General features: G+C 36.7%; 3 protein-coding genes and 1 non-coding gene across 4 annotated transcripts; 3 read left to right on the top strand and 1 right to left on the bottom strand.

The window, feature by feature from the left end:
- The first annotated feature begins 704 nt into the window (after positions 1 to 704).
- On the top strand, positions 705 to 4,920 carry rsr-1 (PWI domain-containing protein). The gene is made up of 4 exons (NM_001383730.2): positions 705 to 816; positions 970 to 1,116; positions 2,200 to 3,675; positions 4,632 to 4,920. Exons 1-4 carry the CDS (start codon positions 706 to 708, stop codon positions 4,701 to 4,703), a joined length of 1,806 nt encoding a protein of 601 aa, NP_001370022.1. The 5' UTR covers position 705; the 3' UTR covers positions 4,704 to 4,920.
- Positions 4,921 to 5,041: 121 nt separating this feature from the next.
- On the top strand, positions 5,042 to 14,257 carry F28D9.4 (Transmembrane protein 242). The gene is made up of 4 exons (NM_001381218.2): positions 5,042 to 5,166; positions 6,847 to 6,944; positions 7,477 to 7,740; positions 13,997 to 14,257. The coding sequence occupies exons 1-3, from the start codon at positions 5,046 to 5,048 to the stop codon at positions 7,738 to 7,740; spliced, it is 483 nt and encodes a 160-aa protein (NP_001366939.1). The 5' UTR covers positions 5,042 to 5,045; the 3' UTR covers positions 13,997 to 14,257.
- On the bottom strand, positions 5,669 to 5,818 carry F28D9.5. The gene has a single exon (NR_050544.1). It is a non-coding gene; the product is annotated as an Unclassified non-coding RNA F28D9.5 (non-coding RNA).
- Positions 13,995 to 18,980, top strand: pigl-1 (N-acetylglucosaminylphosphatidylinositol deacetylase). The gene is made up of 4 exons (NM_001383729.2): positions 13,995 to 14,256; positions 14,995 to 15,212; positions 17,328 to 17,573; positions 18,870 to 18,980. The coding sequence occupies exons 1-4, from the start codon at positions 14,032 to 14,034 to the stop codon at positions 18,955 to 18,957; spliced, it is 777 nt and encodes a 258-aa protein (NP_001370270.1). The 5' UTR covers positions 13,995 to 14,031; the 3' UTR covers positions 18,958 to 18,980.
- Positions 18,981 to 20,036: the final 1,056 nt, after the last annotated feature.

Below are 20,036 nucleotides of genomic sequence, written 5' to 3'. Positions count from 1 at the left end.
GCAGACCGAGACCAATAATAGAATAAGTTATGCGCTTGGGTGGTTACACATTCTCAGCTGGCATAATTTGCATAACAAATGTGATTTTCTAATCATTTTTGATCGTTTTTGCACACTTGCTCAGCGGAAAAGTGCTCTGGGGCTCAATTTTGGGAGAAAAATTGAATTTCATATTTGAATTTCCGCCGAAATCGAGAAATGCGCCAGCGTGCACGAGAAACGCGCAAGGCGGGCTGCTGGCGCGTTTTTTGCGACGACGCTGCGTTTTTATTGGTTTTTCAGGGATTTTTCGTGGTTTTTTGCGGATTTATTTGGTTTTTCTTGAAATTTTCTTGTGTTTTATTGAAAAAATAGCGATTTTCGCGTAAAATATCACTTTTTTAGTCTAAAAATCTACAAATCTAAAAAAATTTGGCTGAAAACAGGGGGAAAAAGATATTTTCGAAATTTTGCAAGTTTTTACTGTTTGCACACCGAATATCTGGGTTTTTCCAGTAAAAGGAAGCTTAAAATATTTCTTAAACTGGAGTATTTTCGAGTTTTTGAGAAATTTTGGCTTAAAATCAAGTTTTCTGCGAGAATTTAGGTGTTTGCTAGGAAAATTCGCGTTTAAACACTGAAAATGAGCGGAAATATCGATTTTTTCTAGTTTTCTGCTCTTCTACACGATTGCGCTATTAAAAGTTCAAATTTTTCAATTTCAGAATGGACGCCGGCTACTTTCGCGGAGCCAACTCAGAGCAGGATGGACGATTTTCGGATAAAGAGAAGAAATTGTTGAAAACGATGAAGTTTGAGCCGCAGTTAGAGCAAAAGGTAAAATAAATTCTGCCAGAGAGCCAAAATACGCTCAAAGCTCAAAAATCTAGCGAGAAATTGCGATTTTTCCAGTGAATTTCCAGTAAATTCCAAAAAATTATCATCTAATACTCGATAATTAAAGGTTATACAAATTGGCTTTTCTTCAAGATCGACCTGAATCGCTGCAATATGGACGTCATCAAGCCGTGGATTACGGCCCGTGTCAACGATATACTGGGGATGGAGGATGATGTCGTTGTCGAGTATATTCTATCACAGATTGATGATAAGAATTTGAATCCGAAGCTTTTACAGGTAAATTGTAGCGAAAAACCCTGTGAAAATCGGATTTTTGACCGAAAAATCGACTTTTAGAGGCCAAAAACTATGAAAATTGGCAAAAAAAAGGATGGAAATCACCTCATTTTAAAGAAAATTTGCTCGTTTGGCCGTAAAACCGTCAAATTTCGGTAAAATTTGCTTATTTTTGAGAAAATCCTTTGGGTGAGGCTCACACGACTTTGTAGTTTGTAGTCTCTGAGCCTCAACCAACATTTATTTTTCTCGAATTTTTGCAATAAATATGGCGTTTTTGAGCTATTTAGATAATTAATTTTCCGTAAAAATTAAATTTTTGACCGAAAAATCGACTTTCATAGGACAAAAACCACGAAAATTGGCAAAATTTCATGCAAATCGCCTCATTTTCAAAAACATTCGCTTGGTTGAGGCTCACTAGACTTTGTAGTTTGTAGTCTCTGAGCCTCAACCAAGATTTTTTTCGAATTTTTTGCAGCAAATTTGGTGTTTTTAAGCAGTTCTACACGCTGAATTTCCTAAAAGTATTGATTTTTGACCAAAAATCCACTTTTATAGGACAAAAACCACGAAAATTGGCAAAATTTCCATGGAAATCGCCTCATTTTCAAAAAAAAAAGCTTGGTTGAGGCTCACACGACTTTGTAGTTTGTAGTCTCTGAGCCTCAACCAAGATTTTTTTTTGAATTTTTTGCAGCAAATTGGCAGTTTTTGAGCTTTTTAGATAATTAATTTTCCGTAAAAATTAGATTTTTGACCGAAAAATCGACTTTCAGAGACCAAAAACTACGAAAATCGGCAAAATTTCATGCAAGTAACTTCATTTTTAAAATAAATTTGCTTGGTTGAGGCTCACTAGACTTTGTAGTTTGTAGTCTCTGAGCCTCAACCAAGCTTTTTTTAATTTCAGAAAAAATCACTGTAAAATGTCAGAATTACAGCAAATTTTCTATCAAAAAACCTGAAAATCATGAGAAAACGCTTTTAATTTCAAATTTTTACCTTCAAATTCGCAAAAAATCAGCTGTTTTTGTAGTTTGTAGCCACATAACCGCCTCAATAATCTCAATTTACTTTCAGATCAACGTCACAGGCTTCCTGAACGCCCGTCGCGCCCGGGAATTTGTCGGCGACCTCTGGAATCTGCTCATCGAGGCAAATGCATCAGAAGACGGAATTCCAGCATCGCTAGTCAATCAGAAGATGGCCGAGATGAAGACAAATGATCGTGATGAGAAGGGCGACGATCGGGAGGATAACGACTGGACAAATCGCTACAAGACCCTGAGTAACGGGCGGTACACTGGTCCGGCTCGGGAGAAAGCCGTCCGCGACGATCGTATTCCGGCAAGAGCGCTGAGCCCGAGAAAAACTCCGCCACGACGGAATGCGAGTCCTGGAGGAGATGGTGGTGGAGGATCACCGGCCGCCAGACGAGGTGGATCTGCCGGGAATCGGAGAAGATCACCGCCGAGAAGGGGCTCGCCGAGAAGAGGATCCCCGCGAAGAGACACCAGAAGAAGCCCACCACGACGACGTGGATCTCCGCCGGCACGGGGAGGAGATCGTCGGGATCGTCGGGAGGATCGCCGTCCAGTCCGTGACGAGAAAGAGCGGGAGGAAGAGTCGCGTCGGCGAGAAATTGAGCGTAAAAAGCGTCATGAAGAGGCAGAGCTCCGTCAGAAGGCTATAGCTTCAGTGGCGGCCAGAGCCAAGTCTGGAAGCCCGAGACGACGCAGGTCTCCATCTGCGTCGAAGAGCCCCCCGCCAGCGAGAAGACGCCGCTCACCATCTCAATCCAAGAGCCCAGCTCCAAAAAGAGCAAAATCCAGATCGAAAAGCCCACCGGCTCCAGCAAGAAGAAGAAGATCCCCGTCAGCTTCGAAAAGCCCACCGCCGGCTCCAAAAAGAGCAAAATCTAGATCCAAAAGTCCGCCGGCTCGGAGACGCCGATCTCCGTCAGCTTCAAAGAGCCCACCGGCTCCACGAAGACGCCGCTCCCCGTCCAAATCCAGAAGCCCGGCTCCAAAAAGAGAAATTCCTCCAGCTCGGAGACGCCGATCCCCGTCAGCTTCAAAGAGCCCACCGGCTCCAAAAAGAGCCAAATCTAGATCCAAAAGCCCTCCGGCTCCAAGACGTCGCAGATCTCCATCTCAATCCAAAAGCCCGGCTCCACGAAGACGCCGCTCCCCGTCGAAAAGCCCACAGGCTCCAAGACGCCGCCGCTCTCCATCCGGCTCAAAATCTAGAAGCCCACGACGTCGCCGCTCCCCAGCAGCAGCTCCCCGCCGTCGCCAGAGCCCACAGAGACGAAGATCCCCGCGAAGACGCCGCTCCCCATCATCATCATCCAGAAGCAGAAGCCCACCACCACCACCACGTAGACCACGTCAGGATTCGGAGCAGCAGGCTCCGGTGGCCGTAAAGAGCCCGGAAATGAAGAAACGGCGGCCGAATGATACGGATTCTGATGTTTCTGTTGATTCGGAGGCGGAAGAGGAGCGTCGTCGTAAGAAGGCAAAGAAGGAGAAGAAGGCCGCCAAGAAGCATAAGAAGGTGCTGAAAATATGGAAAATCGAAGAAATTTTGAGCTTAAAAATTGTGAACATTAAAAAAATCTGCAATTCCCTGCTTTTTTCCTGAAAAATTGGAAAAAAAATTCCACATTATCTCAGAAAAACCACCGAAAAGTTGAAAAATTTGAGATTTTTTATCTGAAAAGGAGGGAGAAAATCGAGAAAAATTTCCACATTTTCCTGAAAAACGCTGAAAAAATCGGGAATTTTCCGGATTTTCTCGGAAAAAAACAGAAAAATTCAAAAATGTCTGATTTTTTTTTCTGAAAAACGAGGAAAAAAATCGAAAAATCCCGGATTTTCCAGAAAAAAATTCAAAAATTCATTGAAATTCATGAAAAATCTGGAAAATCTTGAAATTTTGAGCTTAGAAATAGGGAAAAATCGTAAATTCGATGATTTTTTTATTGGTTCCAAAAATCGGCAATTTTCTGTTTTTTTTTCCAGAAAAATCACAATAAAAATTCAAAAATTTAGGATTTTTTCCTGAAAAACAGGGAGAAAATCCGAAAAATTTTCGTATTTTCTGGAAGAAAAACTGAAATTTTCAAAATTTTCACGGAAAACCACAGTAAAAAAATCAAAAAATATCTGATTTTTCTAAAAAAAAACAAGGAAAAACATAGAAAAAGTCCAGAACTTTCCAGAAAAATTCAAAAATAAAATTTTTGCGATCAAAATCGTTTTAATTTTCGTTTAAAACTTAAAAAAAACTATTTTTGCGCTAAAAATTCACGGAAAACTGTAAAAATTACCAATTTTGGTTGAGGCGGTGTTTTCGTCGATTTTTTCAAACTTTTCGGGCAAAATTGGTCTGAAAAATGTAGGAAATCACGTTTTAGAGCTATATTCCACCAAAAATTTACAAAAAAAAAATTGGTAGAGGCTCAGACTACAAACTACACAATTTCCCCCGAATAAACTCGAATTTTTCAGGAGAAAAAGAGCAAAAAACACCGAAAACGCCGTTCACCAAGCGCATCCGAATCGGGATCTGAAAGTGACTGAAACTAAAAAAAAATTTTAATTTTTTTTCATTTTCCTATTGATTACTTTTTTTTATTGTTAAAAAATGGTCTCTGTCCTCTCATTTATTTATTTTTTCTTTTTTTTCCACATTTTTTAAATCGTTTTTCTCTTTTTTCCTGCTGTTCCCCTCCGCTAAACAAGTCTAAAAATCTGTTTTATTCATCATTTTTTAATCTATTAAACTGTCTCGCCTCGATTTTTATTGTAATTTTCTTTTCAAAATTCAAAATTTTTAGCCTCAGCCTTCAAAATTGGCCTGAAATATCTCATTTTTGGAGCCCAGAAAAGGCTAGAAAGAGCCCAAAACTGTGTTGCAGGTGTATGAGCGACGTGACGTCATTGAGCAGCAGCCCAGCAGCAACACCGTCCTCTCTGTCGGGACACGCACTTGTCGCACTTGACAGAATTGATACGAGCAATACGGCTGGATATATTAAATCTGGTGTGTGTGTGGAAAAAGCTGGAAAATTGCCAAAAAAAACGGAGAAAATTGAGGATTTTTGATAAAAATTTCAATTTTCCCGCAAAATGTTGAACTGAATCAGAAGAAAATTACCGAAAAATCGCACAGAAAAGAGCAAAAACTGGAGTTTTTTGCATTTTTGCAAAAAAAAATTTGGTTGAGGCGCTCGATTTTTTGTAGTTTGTAGCCTGTGAGCCCCTCAACCAATCGATTTTCAGCGAGGATAGCACAACTTTCCTGCTAAAAAGAGATTTTTCGTCAAAAAATTGAATTTCTTTCAAAATCCGCAACAAAAAAAAAACTTTAAATTCTCGGAAAATCAATAAAAATCAAAGATTTAAACAGGAAAAGTGAATTTTGGTTGAGGCTCAAGATTTGTTGTAGTTTGTAGTCTGTTAGCCTCACCCAAATGGGTTTTAGGACTGAAAACTCGAATTTTTCGGTGTGAAACGAACTTTCCCTGATTTTTTAAATCAAAATATAGAAACAATTTATCGAAATTCTATTTTTTTTTGTAGGAAAATCGAGAAAATAATGAAAAAATAAACGCATTTTTTGGTTGAGGCTCAGGTTTTTTGTAGTTTGTAGTCTGTGAGCCTTAACCAATCGATTTTCAGCGAGGATAGCACAATTTTCCTGCTAAAAATGCATTTTTGGATTATAAAAATTGAATTTATTTCAAAATCCGCGAAAAAAATCACTTTAAATTCTCGGAAAATCAATAAAAATCAAAGATTTAAACAGGAAAAGTGAATTTTGGTTGAGGCTCAAGATTTGTTGTAGTTTGTAGTCTGTGAGCCTCACCCAAATGAGTTTTAGCTCTTAAAACTCATATTTTTCGGTGTAAAACCAAGTTTTCCTCTGATTTTATAAATCAAAATATAGAAACTATTGATCGAAATCCTATTTATTGTGGAAAAATCGAGAAAATAATGAAAAAAAACGCATTTTTTTGGTTGAGGCTCAGGATTTTTGTAGTTTGTAGTGTGTGAGCCTCACCAAAGCTATTTTTATACGATTTTTGGTGAGAAAAATTGAATTTCATCGTCAAAATCACCTAAAATGACTTAAAATTCTCGGAAAATCAATAAAAATTGATTTAAACCGATGAAAAGTCAATTTTGGTTGAGGCTAACGATTTTTGTAGTTTTTAGTCGCTGAGCCTCAACCAAATGCGAAATTTCGAACAGAATCACTAGAAAATTGGCCAAAAATCGAAAAACAAGAGCAAAAACTGGAGTTTTTGGCATTTTTGCAAATAAAAATTGCTTGAGGCTCAGGATTTTTGTAGTTTGTAGTCTGTTAGCCTCACCAAAATGTGAAAAATCTATTTTTTACGCGAATTTTGAACAAAATCACTAGAAAATTAACAAAAAAAAAACAAAAAACTGGAGTTTTTGGCTTTTAGAATAAATTTGGTTGAGGCTGACGATTTTTTGTAGTTTGTAGTCTCTCAGCCTCACTCAAATGGTTTTTTTTTGTTGTAAAACTTGGTTTTCTGAATTTTAACGAGAAAAACTATATTTTTCGACTTAAAAAATGATATTTCACTCAGATTTTTCGGCAAAATCGAGAAAATCGTTCAAAAAAATTTGATTAACAAAATATATTTAACGTTAAAAAATGTTTGATTTTGTAGTTTGTAGTCTAAATTTTCAGTAATCGGTGGAACATCTCTCGTAACTCTTCTTCTCGGAATTCGAAGTGCCTGGAAACATTCCAGGCAGCCTGAAGCTGCGGATCTTGCGGCTGCACAGGTAAAATTTTGAAAAAAAATCGAAAATTAGGGAGAAAACTATGAAAATTTAACAATAAATGGATAAAAATTCGAATTTGTAGATTTTTTAACCAAAAACTGCCAATTTCGAATAATAAAGACGTTTTTTTGCAGTTTTTAACCAGAAATTTATGGATTTTCATGTGAAATTTCGGTAAATTGGAGATTTGAATGTATTTCAGACGAAAATTGTATAATCTTCTTCTCGTGGAGTACACGAGGAGAAGATTACACAGTTTTCGTCTAATGTATAATACTTAATTTTGGATTATTTTTTACCGTACAAATCACCAATTTACCGAATTTTCAGATGAAAATCGCTGAATTTCTGGTTAAAAATTGCAAAATACGTTGTTTTTCACCTGAAACTAAAATCTAGAAAAAATTTTTAAATTTTTTTATCATGATATTTGGTTATTGTGGTACCATAGGCGTGTTTTAAAGCAATTTCCCCCACTGGGCGCACTCCACCTTTAAAAATAGCCAAATTTTCATCTTTTTCCATATTCCAGCTCTTCTCGGGAGCCGCATTCGCTGGAAAAGCCCTCGGAGTGGCTACAGTAATCACCGTATCCGGCTTCACACTATTCATTGTCGGTGTCTCAGCAATTCTTCAAGTCAATTCACCACGCCAATTTGGCTCGGCGATGAAAACTGCGTTTGGCGATTCGATTCGATTGCCGCAGAGTGCCAAGTCGCAAAGTTTTGAGGAATTTATTAATAGTATTGAAACGAAAACTGGAGTTCCTCCATCTACTACAGAGCAAAAGCAATAGGTAAAAAAATTCGAGAGAAAAAAACTAGATTTTTAGCTTAAAAATCTAAAATCTCCAGTTTTTCCGAAAAAAAAAGGACAATTTTGTCTAAAAACTCGAAAAAATCTATAGTATTTTCCCTGAAAAAACAAAAATTTCAAAAAAAGCGCCATTTTTCAAATTTATTGAAATTTTGACTAATTTAAGTAAAAAAAAACTACCCAAACTAGATTTTTAGCCTAAAAAATCTAAAATTTCCAACGAAATTGGCGAATTTACCAACTAATACTCCTTTTTTAGCATTTGACATCGAAAATATTATCCTAAACTACAAACTACATACTACATCGCCACAAACTACATACTAATAGCGGTATTCCGCGATTTTTCTCAACTCGTATCAAAAACGTGACACCCCCCTGATTTATAAATTATAAATGAATTGAACTACTCTGTCCCCTCCGCCAACAACAGCAAAAATACACGATTTCTCTCGTAATCGACGCGTTTTTATTATTATTTATTATCAACAACAGCGAAGAACTACTACTGTTTATCACGATACTCTTTCTTGCAGTGTTTATAAACAAATCAAATCACGTATAGGTTTATTTTTGACGAATTTCTGTTGAGTTTGGAACGATTTAACACAATATTTTTGGATATAAGTTTATAGTGAACGCAGTATTTTTTTTTTCGATTTTTTCGTCTTCCTTAAATTGGAGTACCGAAATCTGAGACTTTGCTTTTTTAGACCCAAAATTGGTCTAAAACTACCGAATTTCGTAATGAGACGTTCTAAAAATGTCTCGAAAAAAAGTTATGGTGGTTCAAAGTTCGGCAAAATAATGCTAATTTTCAGCTAAAATCGAAATTTTTCCAACTTCTCGGTGTCACAACGCCTGGGACCTAATTTTTATTTATTCATCATTTTTTAACAAATATTGTGGTTTTTTACTAGGCGTTTATTCGTTGATTCAAGTACATTTATGGTCTTTGGGGCACAAATAAAAGTTAGATTTTGTGCCCCACAGACCATAAATGTACTTAAATCAACGAATAAACGCCCAATCAAAAACGACAATATTTATTTTAAAAAAAAGATGAATATATAAAAATTAGGTTCCAGACGTTGCGACACCGAGAAGTTGGAAAAAATTTAGATTTTAGCTGAAAATGGGCCTTATTTTGCCGAACTTTGAACCACCATAACGTTTTTTTCGAGAAATTTGAAACTTTCAAAACGTCTCAATACGGAATTCGGTAGTCTTGGACGATTCTGGGTATAAAAAAGCAAAGTGTCGAATTTCGGTACTCCACCTTTAAAGGCAGCGTAGCGAAATTCCTTCGTAGGTTTGATTACTAGAATACACATTATACATTCTCACTGTTATGGGGTTATTCAAGTAATGTCGTGAAATGTTAATACATTTTATGGCGTCAAAACATGTATTTCAATACAGTTTGTGACGTCATAAAATGTATTTATTTATTTAATACGATTCCATACGAATCGTGTCATAAGAAAAAATAATACACATAAAATCAAATACATATTACAGTAAATCAATACCGTCAATACATGGTAAAAATAGCTTATGCATAATTTACAATTCATAATTATCACCTGCAAATGGGATTAGACACATGAAATAGGAAAAAGAAGAAGAGAACAAAAAAAAAAGGAAAATGAGGGTCCAGATCTGTTAAAGCGAGCTACCTATTGAGCTTAAAACTCTGTTTGTGAAGAAATGTCTCCTTATTGAAGTTCTGCATTTTTTCCAGATGAACTTAGTTTTGGTTCGCGTTTTGTTAGATTCACTTATTTGAAAGAAATTTTTGATGTCCATGTCAACTTTATGCGCCAAAAGCTTGGAAACAAACTTTCTATCAATTGCCTTGCGTCGAGATTCTAACGATGCTAGGCCGTATAGCTCATTTCGCCGAATAGATGTTAAGTAGTCCGGGCCATTTATTTTGGCATATTTACCTTTTTGTCTACAATAGAGTTTTCTCGTGAAAAGAGTTTGTGCGGATTCTATTGCTTTCACCGTTTGTTTTTTCAATGGGAGCACTGACTACAGTACCATATTCTAGCACTGGCCGGACAAACGTTTTGTACAGTAACGTTTGGAGCCTAGAGAGTTGTCGCTGCTATAGTGATTAAAGATTACATATATTAAATACTTTGCGTGATTTACTGCTTTTTCCCATTTAATACATTTCGCCAAATTACTGGAATAATCCCCAGTAGAGAGTAATTGCAGTACCTACCAGGGGTGGGCGGATATTATCCGAAATACCCGAATTAGCCGATCAGAAATTTCGGATATTTTTATCCGAAATAGCCGTTTATTCGGATATCCGCCCACCCCTGGTACCTACTAAAGTACGAACTACACATCCAGCTTTTAGCCTTTCGTTTCTATTTTTTTGAAATAAAAATCCACGGATACCCAGTGTTGACACCCGAGACCGATTGGGAGAGTCAACCCATCGGGTGAAAACGACGTATTCCAATACGCGCGGAGGACACGGAGCAACTGTCAAGCGGCGAGTGAAGATGAGCGGTGCGATGAGGAATAACAGTACACAGTTTAGACGAATCCCAATTTATTAATAGAATAAAAAGGAATGAGACACACAGGATAGAATTAGGTAAAGATCCAGGGTCAATCCATCGTCGGTTGGCTAGCCGGCGATGCGTCTTGGTGACATCGTAGAGAGTGAAAGAACGAAGTGTGGCCTAAAAGGGCGAGGCAATTATTGTGTGGATTTACGGGCAACGATGCTCCGGAGTAACGCGAGTGTACAGTGCGCCCAACTTCTATAGCGCCCCCCCTATTTTTTCTCATTTCACCACCTTCTGACATTTTTTACAAAAAACTGCTAATGCCATTCGATTCCAAATGTCAAAAAACCCCCTGTCCAAAATTTTCATCAAAAAATTCAATAGACTGAGGAGACTAGGTCAAAAAGTCTCTAAAACGACCGCCCAACTTCTATAGCGCCCCCTCGAATTTTTGATTTTTTCTAATAAAATCCCCTTTTTTTGGCTTTTTCTAAGAACAACTTATTCATGACTTAAGTTCAAACTGATCCAGACATCTTGCAAATCAATTTTCAAAAGAAATTTATCCGTGGAAATTCATAGGATCTCTAAAATTGTCCTGAAACGCCTAATTTTATGTTAGAGGGCGCTGCGCGGCGCCCAATACTTGAATCAGCACCAGAATCAACTAAGATGATCTACAACATCTATTTCATCGGTCTGAAATTTTTTTCACGTCTTACGTGTCATTTTGTGGCATACGAATGCTCAAGAAAACGTAGTGTTTATTATCAATTTTGTTCGAAATGCCACGAGGACCCCAGCTAACAAGAGATGAACGATCCAAGCTAGATGTGATGGCGAATCTTAATATTTCTACAAATGAAATGGCTCGCCAAATCAATCGCTCTCGTAAATGTGTCTACAACTACCTCAATAGTCCACTTTCTTATGGTCAAACCAAAAGAGCTCCCAGATGCAAAGTTTTATCGAGTCGTGAGGAACGCAACATTGTGAAGGCTGCATCGAACTCTTTCAAATCTGCCAATGATATTCGCAAGGAATTGAATCTTAATGTTTCTAAACAAACAGTCCTGAATATGCTCAGTCAAAATCCTTCCATCGTGCGACAGAAAATGAAAAAGGCTCCATCAATGACGCCCGATCACACGCTCAAACGTTTAGATTTTGCAAAGGAAAATATGGGCACCGCATGGACAAAGGTATGGATCCAATTAAAAAAAACAACATATTTACTTTGCAGATTGTGTTTTCCGACGAGAAGAAATTCAATTTGGATGGGCCGGACGGAAACAGATTTTACTGGAGAGATTTGAGAAAAGATCCAATGGTTTTTTCAAAAAGAAATTTCGGTGGTGGATCGGTGATGATTTGGGCCGCTTTTTCGGAAAAGAAGAAGCTCCCCATCCAATTTACAAGTCATAAAATGACTGCTGTAGATTATCAGCAAGTCTTGGAAAAGGATTTCGTGAAGTTTTTGAGACACCCGTCGAAAAAAAACTGGCAGTTTCAACAGGACAACGCCAGTATTCATTCAGCCAATTCAACTCGTGCCTTTCTCAGCAGCAAGAAAATTAAACTCCTTAAATGGCCAGCTTGTTCACCGGACCTCAATACGATCGAAAATATGTGGGCTTCCCTCGTGAGACTCGTGTACGCTAATGGGAAACAGTATCCGAATGTTGCTGCTCTTAAAGTCGGAATTGAGGATTCATGGAACGCCATATCAGCTACAGAGATGAAAAATCTGGTCAATTCGATGCCTAATCGAATCTTTGAGGTCATCGCCAAAAATGGAGGTCCTACGAAATATTGAACTTTATCTAAGTTAATAAAATCTGTTGTGTTTTTTGATTTCTAGAGGATGGTGAATGCGCGAAGGCCAGTAGTGTTATCTCGTACTAGTAGTATAATAAAAATAAGAGTTGCAAATCTTTAAAAAAATTTTAGACCGATGAAATAGATGTTGTAGATCATCTTAGTTGATTCTGGTGCTGATTCAAGTATTGGGCGCCGCGCAGCGCCCTCTAACATAAAATTAGGCGCTTCAGGACAGTTTTAGAGATCCTACGAATTTCCACGGATAAATTTCTTTTGAAAATTGATTTGCAAGATGTCTGGATCAGTTTGAACTTAAGTCATGAATAAGTTGTTCTTAGAAAAAGCCAAAAAAGGGGATTTTATTAGAAAAAATCAAAATTTCGAGGGGGCGCTATAGAAGTTGGGTGGTCCTTTTAGAGACTTTTTGACCTAGTCTCCTCAGTCTGTTGAATTTTTTGATGAAAATTTTGGACAGGGGGTTTTTTGACATTTGGAATCGAATGGCATTAGCAGTTTTTTGTAAAAAATGTCAGAAAGTGGTGAAATGAGAAAAAATAGGGGGCGCTATAGAAGTTGGGCGCACTGTACAACGGAGCGCGCTTGCACACGTAAACACACATATTGGCGGTAATTCAAATGGGAATTATTAAGAGCAATCGTTAATGAACGAAATAGAATTATTGAGTGAATGGAACAGGCTGAGCATGATTGGCGGCGAGTGGGTGAGCCAGACCAATCAAACATCAGCAAGTTGGAACGAATGGGCTCAAAGGAGCCCAAGTCACAACACCCAGGTTGTGGTACGTAATGGTCAGCTGGCCTCTCCTCTTTGCACACTCGTCCTTACCTCATGTCTTCATCATCTGCTGCTGTGTCATCCTGTCCACGTAGCCCTGTGTTATGTGTTCCGTTCTCGATGTGTTCATTCTCGCATTTTTCGATAACAATCTCTGTCTCTATCTCTCTTAGATGAGAGAGAGAGAAAGAGAGACGCAGATAGAATAAGACACACATACACATAGAAATACAAATTTTTATTTGAAAAAATCTCTGTTTTTTTCGAGTTTTTTATTCAAATTTTCTATCGCTTACATTTTCTTCCTTCTTTTTTTAATAGTTGGTCTTAATAATATACTTATATAGGACGTTGAGATTCCGAACTTTTTTCTACAAATTCAGAGCTTTTTTGAAAAAAAAAGAAGGAAAATTTGGATTTTCAAAGCTTATCCTAAAGTAAAAGCTTAGGCAATGATAGCGTTTGTGAGCTTGAATCTACATATTTGCCCGTGTCGGCTTTTTGATTTCTTACCGAAGATTTTTTAATTTTTAAAAATCGAAAAATGCCATTTTTTCGAAAATAGCTTAACATTGTGGTTATTTTTGCTCTTAGTGCTAGTTTTTATCAACATATGAACAAAATTTGATAAATACATTTCGATTTTCCCTGAAAAAAAATCAAAAAAAAAATTTCGATGACACTCTTTAATAAAAAATTAAATGAAATTCGATAAAAGTTGTATTACGGGAACATGAAACTCTGAGAATGCGTTTCGTATGATTTTAAGAAATTTTTTAAAGAAGAAACGAGTTAAAATGGAATATCATTGTTCAAGTAGAAAGTAATTTTAAAAATCAAAAATCAAGCCCGTAAATCGACACAACGCGCTACAGTAATTATTTAATGAATTGAATTACTGTAGTTTTCGCTACGAGATATTTTGTGAGTTGTGGTACTGTAGGGTTACGGTAGTTTCAGAAAAAAAAGTTAGTTTTCAGCCCCAGAAGTCGAGGGCCGCCGCGTCGGTGGTGCGGTCCACGGCTGGTTTTAAAATAATTTTTAAAAAATTAAAAAAAAATATACATTTTTACATTATTTCTTTCCAGATTCTTCACAAAAAACCTCCAAAAAAAATCAAAAAATGCTCCCATTAATACTGCTCATCGTCACTCTTCTCCTCGTTCTTCTACTCATTTTCGCTGTTCGTTCTCATCCGATTCCACTGCTCTCACAATCTCGTATTCTTTTGCTCATTGCTCATCCTGATGATGAGACAATGTTCTTTTCGCCGACTATTCGTGCTCTTCTACAAGCTGGTCATCGTGTCTTTGTCCTTTGTATTTCGAATGGAAATTTCGATGGATTGGTGAGGCTCCAGAGAGAGAGACTACAAACTACATAATACGATAGCCTCTCACCAAAAATTTGTTGGCTTTTGATGATGGCTAATTTTTGGAAAAATCGAAAAAAATTTCGTTATTTTTTCCTGGAATTTTTAGATTTTTTAAAAATCGATAATTTTCCGATTTTTCTTTTTTAAAAAAATTTTTGATTTTTAAAAAATCTTTTAAAAAAATCGAAAAATATTACCCTTGGCAACCTACAAACTACAAAATAATTGGTTTCTATTCGAAAAAATGGCAGAAATTTGAAATTTTTAACCATTTTTTCCAGAAAATCTGGGAATTTCTGGTCAAATAACGACGCATTTTTTCCAATTTTCTTTGGTAAAAAAACCAAAAACCCGGATTTCTCGAGTTTTTAATACATAAAACCCAATTTTAGACAATTTTTCCAGAAAATTTGAATTTTTTAAAGTAAAATCGCGTAAAAATCTCGAATTTTAGGATTTTTCGCTGTAATTTTTGATTATTTTTTTTTCATTAAAAAACTCGATTTCTGGACAAAATGTTTAAAAAAAAACCAAAAATCCGAATTGTTGAGTTTTCAATAGAAAAATCCCAATTTTAAGGCATTTTTCCAAAAAAAATCCGAAAAAAAATATTTTTTTAAACCTTTTTTCAAATTTTTCCCACAAAATCTATTCTAGAAAAAACGATTTTGTAGTTTGTAGTGTATTTGTAGACTACAAACTACTTTTCAGGGTAAAATCCGTGCCCGTGAGCTGTCGCGTGCTGCCTCGAAGCTGGGAATCTCAGCGAGTGACGTCATCTGCCTCGATTATGACGAATTTGCCGATGGTGACACGTGGAATCGCAACGCACTGTGCCAAATTGTGATGCGACACGTTGAAGTACTTGCTGCCGATACTGTCATCTCATTTGACTCGCACGGTGTCTCTGGACACCATAATCATGCGAGGTATCGCCCATGAAAATTTAATTTTTAAGGAAAAAGAAGCCGAAAAAATCGGTGAAAAACGCGAAAAATAGCGAAAAAACCAAGAAATGGGCGGAGCCAAAACACATAAATTCTCAAAATATGGCTCCGCCCACACATTGAGTGCAAAAAATCCGAAAAAAAAAAGAAGAATTTCCATGAAAAACGCGAAAATTTAGCGGAAAACCCAAGAAATGGGCGGAGCCTATACATGATGGGCTTTTTGGAATTTTTGAGAAAAACCCTAATTTTTTAGAGGTTTTCTCAAAAAAGTACGGTAAAATTCCGCTTAAAACGAGAAAATTTCGTCAAAAACGGTGAAAAGCCAAGAAATGGGCGGAGCCAAAATAGAAATTCAAAAGTTAGGCTCCGCCCATGGCGGAAAACCAAGAAGTGGGCGGGGCCTAAGATAGCCCCATTTTGTACTGAAAGTTCTAGATTCCGTTTAAATTTTTGGACAAAAAAATCAATCCGCCAATTCCATAAAAATTCGGTACAAAAATGGGCGGAGCCTACACTCAAAATAGGCTCCGCCCATTTTTTGTATGCTAAAAAATCCAGAAATTTTGAAAAGTTTTAGCAAAAAATCCAATGAAATTCTGAAATTCTGACAATTTGGCAAAATTCGATTCAAAAAATGGTGAAAAATCAATGAATGGGCGGAGCCTCCCCGGAAGAATTCATAAAATAGGCTCCGCCCATATCATGGATGCAAAAACTCCGTAATTTTTAAATTTTTGCAAAAAATCCCAAACAACATTTGAAAATTCGAATAAAAAACGGGAGTAGACAAGAAAATGGGCGGAGCCAAAATATTTAGTCCTAAAAATAGGCTCCGCCCATATCCTGGATGAACAGAATTCCGAGAATTTTTGAAAAGGTTTATCGACAAAAGTTCAATAAAAATTTGAAAATTCGATGCAAAAATGGCGAAAAAGCCAATAAATGGGCGGAGCCTCCCTACAAAATTTCTCATTATAGGCTCCGCCCACACGTTCTGGATGAAAAATTGCCAGTTTTTGTGAAAAGTTTTAGCAAAAAAAAACGTTCAATAAAAGTGTTTGAAAATTCGATTTTAAAGTTGGAATAGCCGAGAAATGGGCGGAGCTTACCAAGGATTGCCCAAATATAGGCTCCGCCCATTTCCTGGTTACGTTTTTTGCAGAAAATTTCCGAAAATTCTTTAAAAAAATGCTCAAATTCACTTGGAAATTTTTTTAAGGTTTAAAAATAAGCTCCGCCCATATCCTGGATGAAAAATTGCACTGCAACTTTTTTCGAACGAGGGACGAGGCAAAAAGGTTTCTAGGCCATGGCCGAGTCCCCGACAAATTTCAGCGGCCATTTATCTTGCTTTGTTTTCTGCCTGTTTTCTTTCATTTTTCACCGATTTTTTCCGTTTTTTCTTATCAAAACAAATAAATAAATATTTTTTGCAGATGCTAAAACAATTTTCAAGTGAAAAAATTGTGAATTCAGTCGGCAGGTAGCAGTGAAAGTGGGCAATGTAATATGATGGATTACGGGAATACAAAACCTAAACTTTTTCTGAAACATGATATATACGCTTTTAAGATGCTGAAAGTACCTGATTTTCATAACGAGACAGCTAAAAAAGTTTAGATTTTCAAAATTCAACATTTTGTGCCAAAATCTCGACTTTTTCACCGAAAAAGTTGAATTTTGGAAACCTCAAAACTTTTTCAGCGGTCTCGTTATGAAAATCAGGTACTTTTACCATCTAAACATCATATGTATCATTTTTGGGGAAAAGTTTGGGTTTTGTATTCCCGTAATCCATCATATTACATTGACCATTTTCACCGCTACTTGCCGCCTGAATTCACAATTTTTTCATCTGGAAATTATTTTAGCATTAACAAAAAGTATGTATTTATCAGTTTTGATAAGAAAAAACGGGAAAAATCGGTGAAAAACACAAGAAAACAAAGCAAGTACAAAATGTCGTTAAATGCGGTGTATTGTGTGCAAACACCGATTTTTCGCATTTTTCTCAGCCCTCGTTCGAAAAAACTTGCAGTGAATTGTCGGAATTTCCAAAAAAATTTTCTCCTAAAAAAATCGCGATATTTTCAGTTGCTTCGAAGCCCTTCAAACAGCGTACAGTAATGGTACAGTACCCCGTGACGTACAAATATTCGTATTAGATTCGATTGCCATCTGGCGAAAATATATTGGAATGCTTGATGCACTCTTCTCATTTGGACGGTCTCCATTCTTTTATATGGCACGATTTCGTGACGTTGCAGCGTGTTGGAGAGCTATGTGGGCTCATCGATCACAATTTGTATGGTTTCGAGTGTTGTTCATCTTTTTCAGCAGGTTTGTTTGTACTCGAAATTCACCTGACAAGGAAAGGAAGTCAATCTAGTCTCGGACTTTATATCGAGACATACGCCTTTTGAAAGCTTATGTTTAGACTAGATCACCACAAAAACTTCAGCGGCGGAACTCAACTCTGAACCCCTGAAATCGCCATCTGAAAGTGCTCCAGTCCATTTTAAAAGTTATCTACACAAATTCAGGGCCCGATTGCAATTAAATGTTTTTGCAGCTCAAAGTTCGAAAAAATCGGACTTTTTTGAAAAAAGTACCTCAAAATTCAGAAAAATCGCAGAAAAGCCAAGAAATGGGCGGAGTCAAAAAAAAAACAGAAATTTACAATGCAAGAAATCGTCGTTAAAAACTTCAAAATTCGGTACAAAAATGGCGAAAATGCCAAAAAGTGGGCGGAGCCTAAAATTGGCTTCATCATTTTGTATTGAAAATTTCGAGAAAAATAGGCACTTGAAAATTGGAAAACCAAAAAATGGGCGGAGCCAAACCAGAAATGCTTAGAATTAGAATTCGCCCAAAAATTGAATGCAAAAATGCTAAAAGTTTTGAAAATTTTCGTTTAAAAAAATCGGGAAAATGCCAAGACGTGGGCGGGGCCTGAAATTGACTCCGCCCTTTTTATGGCTCCATTTTGTACAAAAAAAATTCCGACTATTCTGGGAAAATTCGGCCCAAAAGACTGGAAACCATGAACTGGGCGGAGCCAGACAACAGAAATTCAAAAGTAGGCTCCGCCCATTTATTGGATGCAAAAATCCAAAAATTTTCGACAATTTTTGTTGAAAACTTCAAAAATTTTTGAAAAAAAAAATGGGGAAAAGCCAAGAAATGGGCGGAGCCTAAAATTGTCCCCGCCCTCCTTTTTATGGCCCCACTTTGTACTGAAAAAAAAAAGAAAAAAAAACTTAAAAATAGGCTCCGACTTGCGTAAAATCGAAATTAACGCATTTTTAAGCTAAAAATTTGCGAATTTTCCGATTTTGTGCCGCTATAATCTGAAAAATAGCCTTTTTTCAAATCAAAATTACGGAAAAACACTGGAAAATCTAATTTTCATGAATTTTTCCGCACAAAAAAAGCAATTTTAATCCAAAAATTGGTTCAAAAATAGTGTTTTTACGAAATTTCAGCAGAAAAACGGGGAAATTTCAAATTTTCTTGCAAAATCGGTGAAATTCTAGTTTTTCCGCTAAAAATGTGAGAATTTGCACAAAAAACGAGATGAAAAGCTGCAAAATTAGCTCTCAGCCAAGGCTACAAACTACAAACTACAAATTTCAGATACGTGTACATGAATAGTCTTCGACGAATCTCCCCGTTGCCATTGACACCGTCACCGCGAAATCCGCAGAAATTCAAATTTCATTGATTTTTTAATTTTTTTTGATTTTTAGGGTTTAAATTCTTTTTTTTTTGTGGTTTTTTCCATTTTCTGCTCAACTTGTTCTGTTCCCGCCCCGTTTAGGATTGTAGTTTGTAGTCTCTGCGCCCCCCCCACCCCCCCCCCCCCCCCGCAAAAGTATATATATCAGCATCTCTTTCTGTTGTGCCTTTCATTGTTTTTCGCTCCAAGTTTTTGAATTCTATTTGTTTTTTTTGCAATTAATGATGTTATTTTTGGCTAAATTGAGTTCTCGTTTTTTTTCTTCTTTGAGCCAGATAATTTAGCAAAAAAGAAATGGAAAATTTCGAAAATTAATCCCGCCCCGTTTAGGATTGTTTCAGACATGTGTCTCAAACATGTTTCGTACGGAAGTATTTTTTAAAATTTGATAAAAATATTTAAAAGCTGATTTTTTCAAAAATTCAAAAGTATGGGAAAATCATATGGAGTCATTCTTTTTTATTTCATGATTTCTATAAAAATATATTGCTAATTTTTTTTATGACGATGGGTATGTTTCTGGACCTGGAAATTAAATTTCAGCCGCTCTAGAGGGGTTTTTTGCTGGAAAGGTGAGGTCAGGCGACAGTTTTGAATATTTCCGGCAAATCGGCAAATGTGTAATTGCCGGAATTAAAAATTTCCGGCAAAATCGGCAAATTGCTAGAATTTAAAATTTCCGGCAAATCGGCAAATTGCTAGAATTTAAAAATTCCGGCAAATCGGCAAACCGGCAATTATATAGTTTCCAGATAGTCCGTGCCGACTGGATCAATGGAGGTTGGAACTGGCAAAGAGAGGAAGCTGCTGGTGGAGGTCAACCAATTTACACGGGAGCTCAGTTTAATGTGACTCTTGTCAATTGGGACGGTGTTGTTCAGATGTACATTAATCGGGCATTCTTTGGTAATTTCAATCATCGAATTTTAAATCCGTTCACTGGTGGATATGCACATCTTTATGTTACTGGAGAAACTAAAATTCATAAAGTTAAGATTTCGAAGTGAATTTTCAAGTTCTGATGGAAATAATGTTTTGTGTTAATGAAGAAACTTTGCAATATA

The sequence above is a fragment of the Caenorhabditis elegans genome, chromosome I (assembly GCF_000002985.6).
Source record: "Caenorhabditis elegans chromosome I".
Classification (NCBI taxonomy): domain Eukaryota; kingdom Metazoa; phylum Nematoda; class Chromadorea; order Rhabditida; family Rhabditidae; genus Caenorhabditis; species Caenorhabditis elegans.
This window is presented reverse-complemented; position numbering and strand designations above follow the sequence as displayed.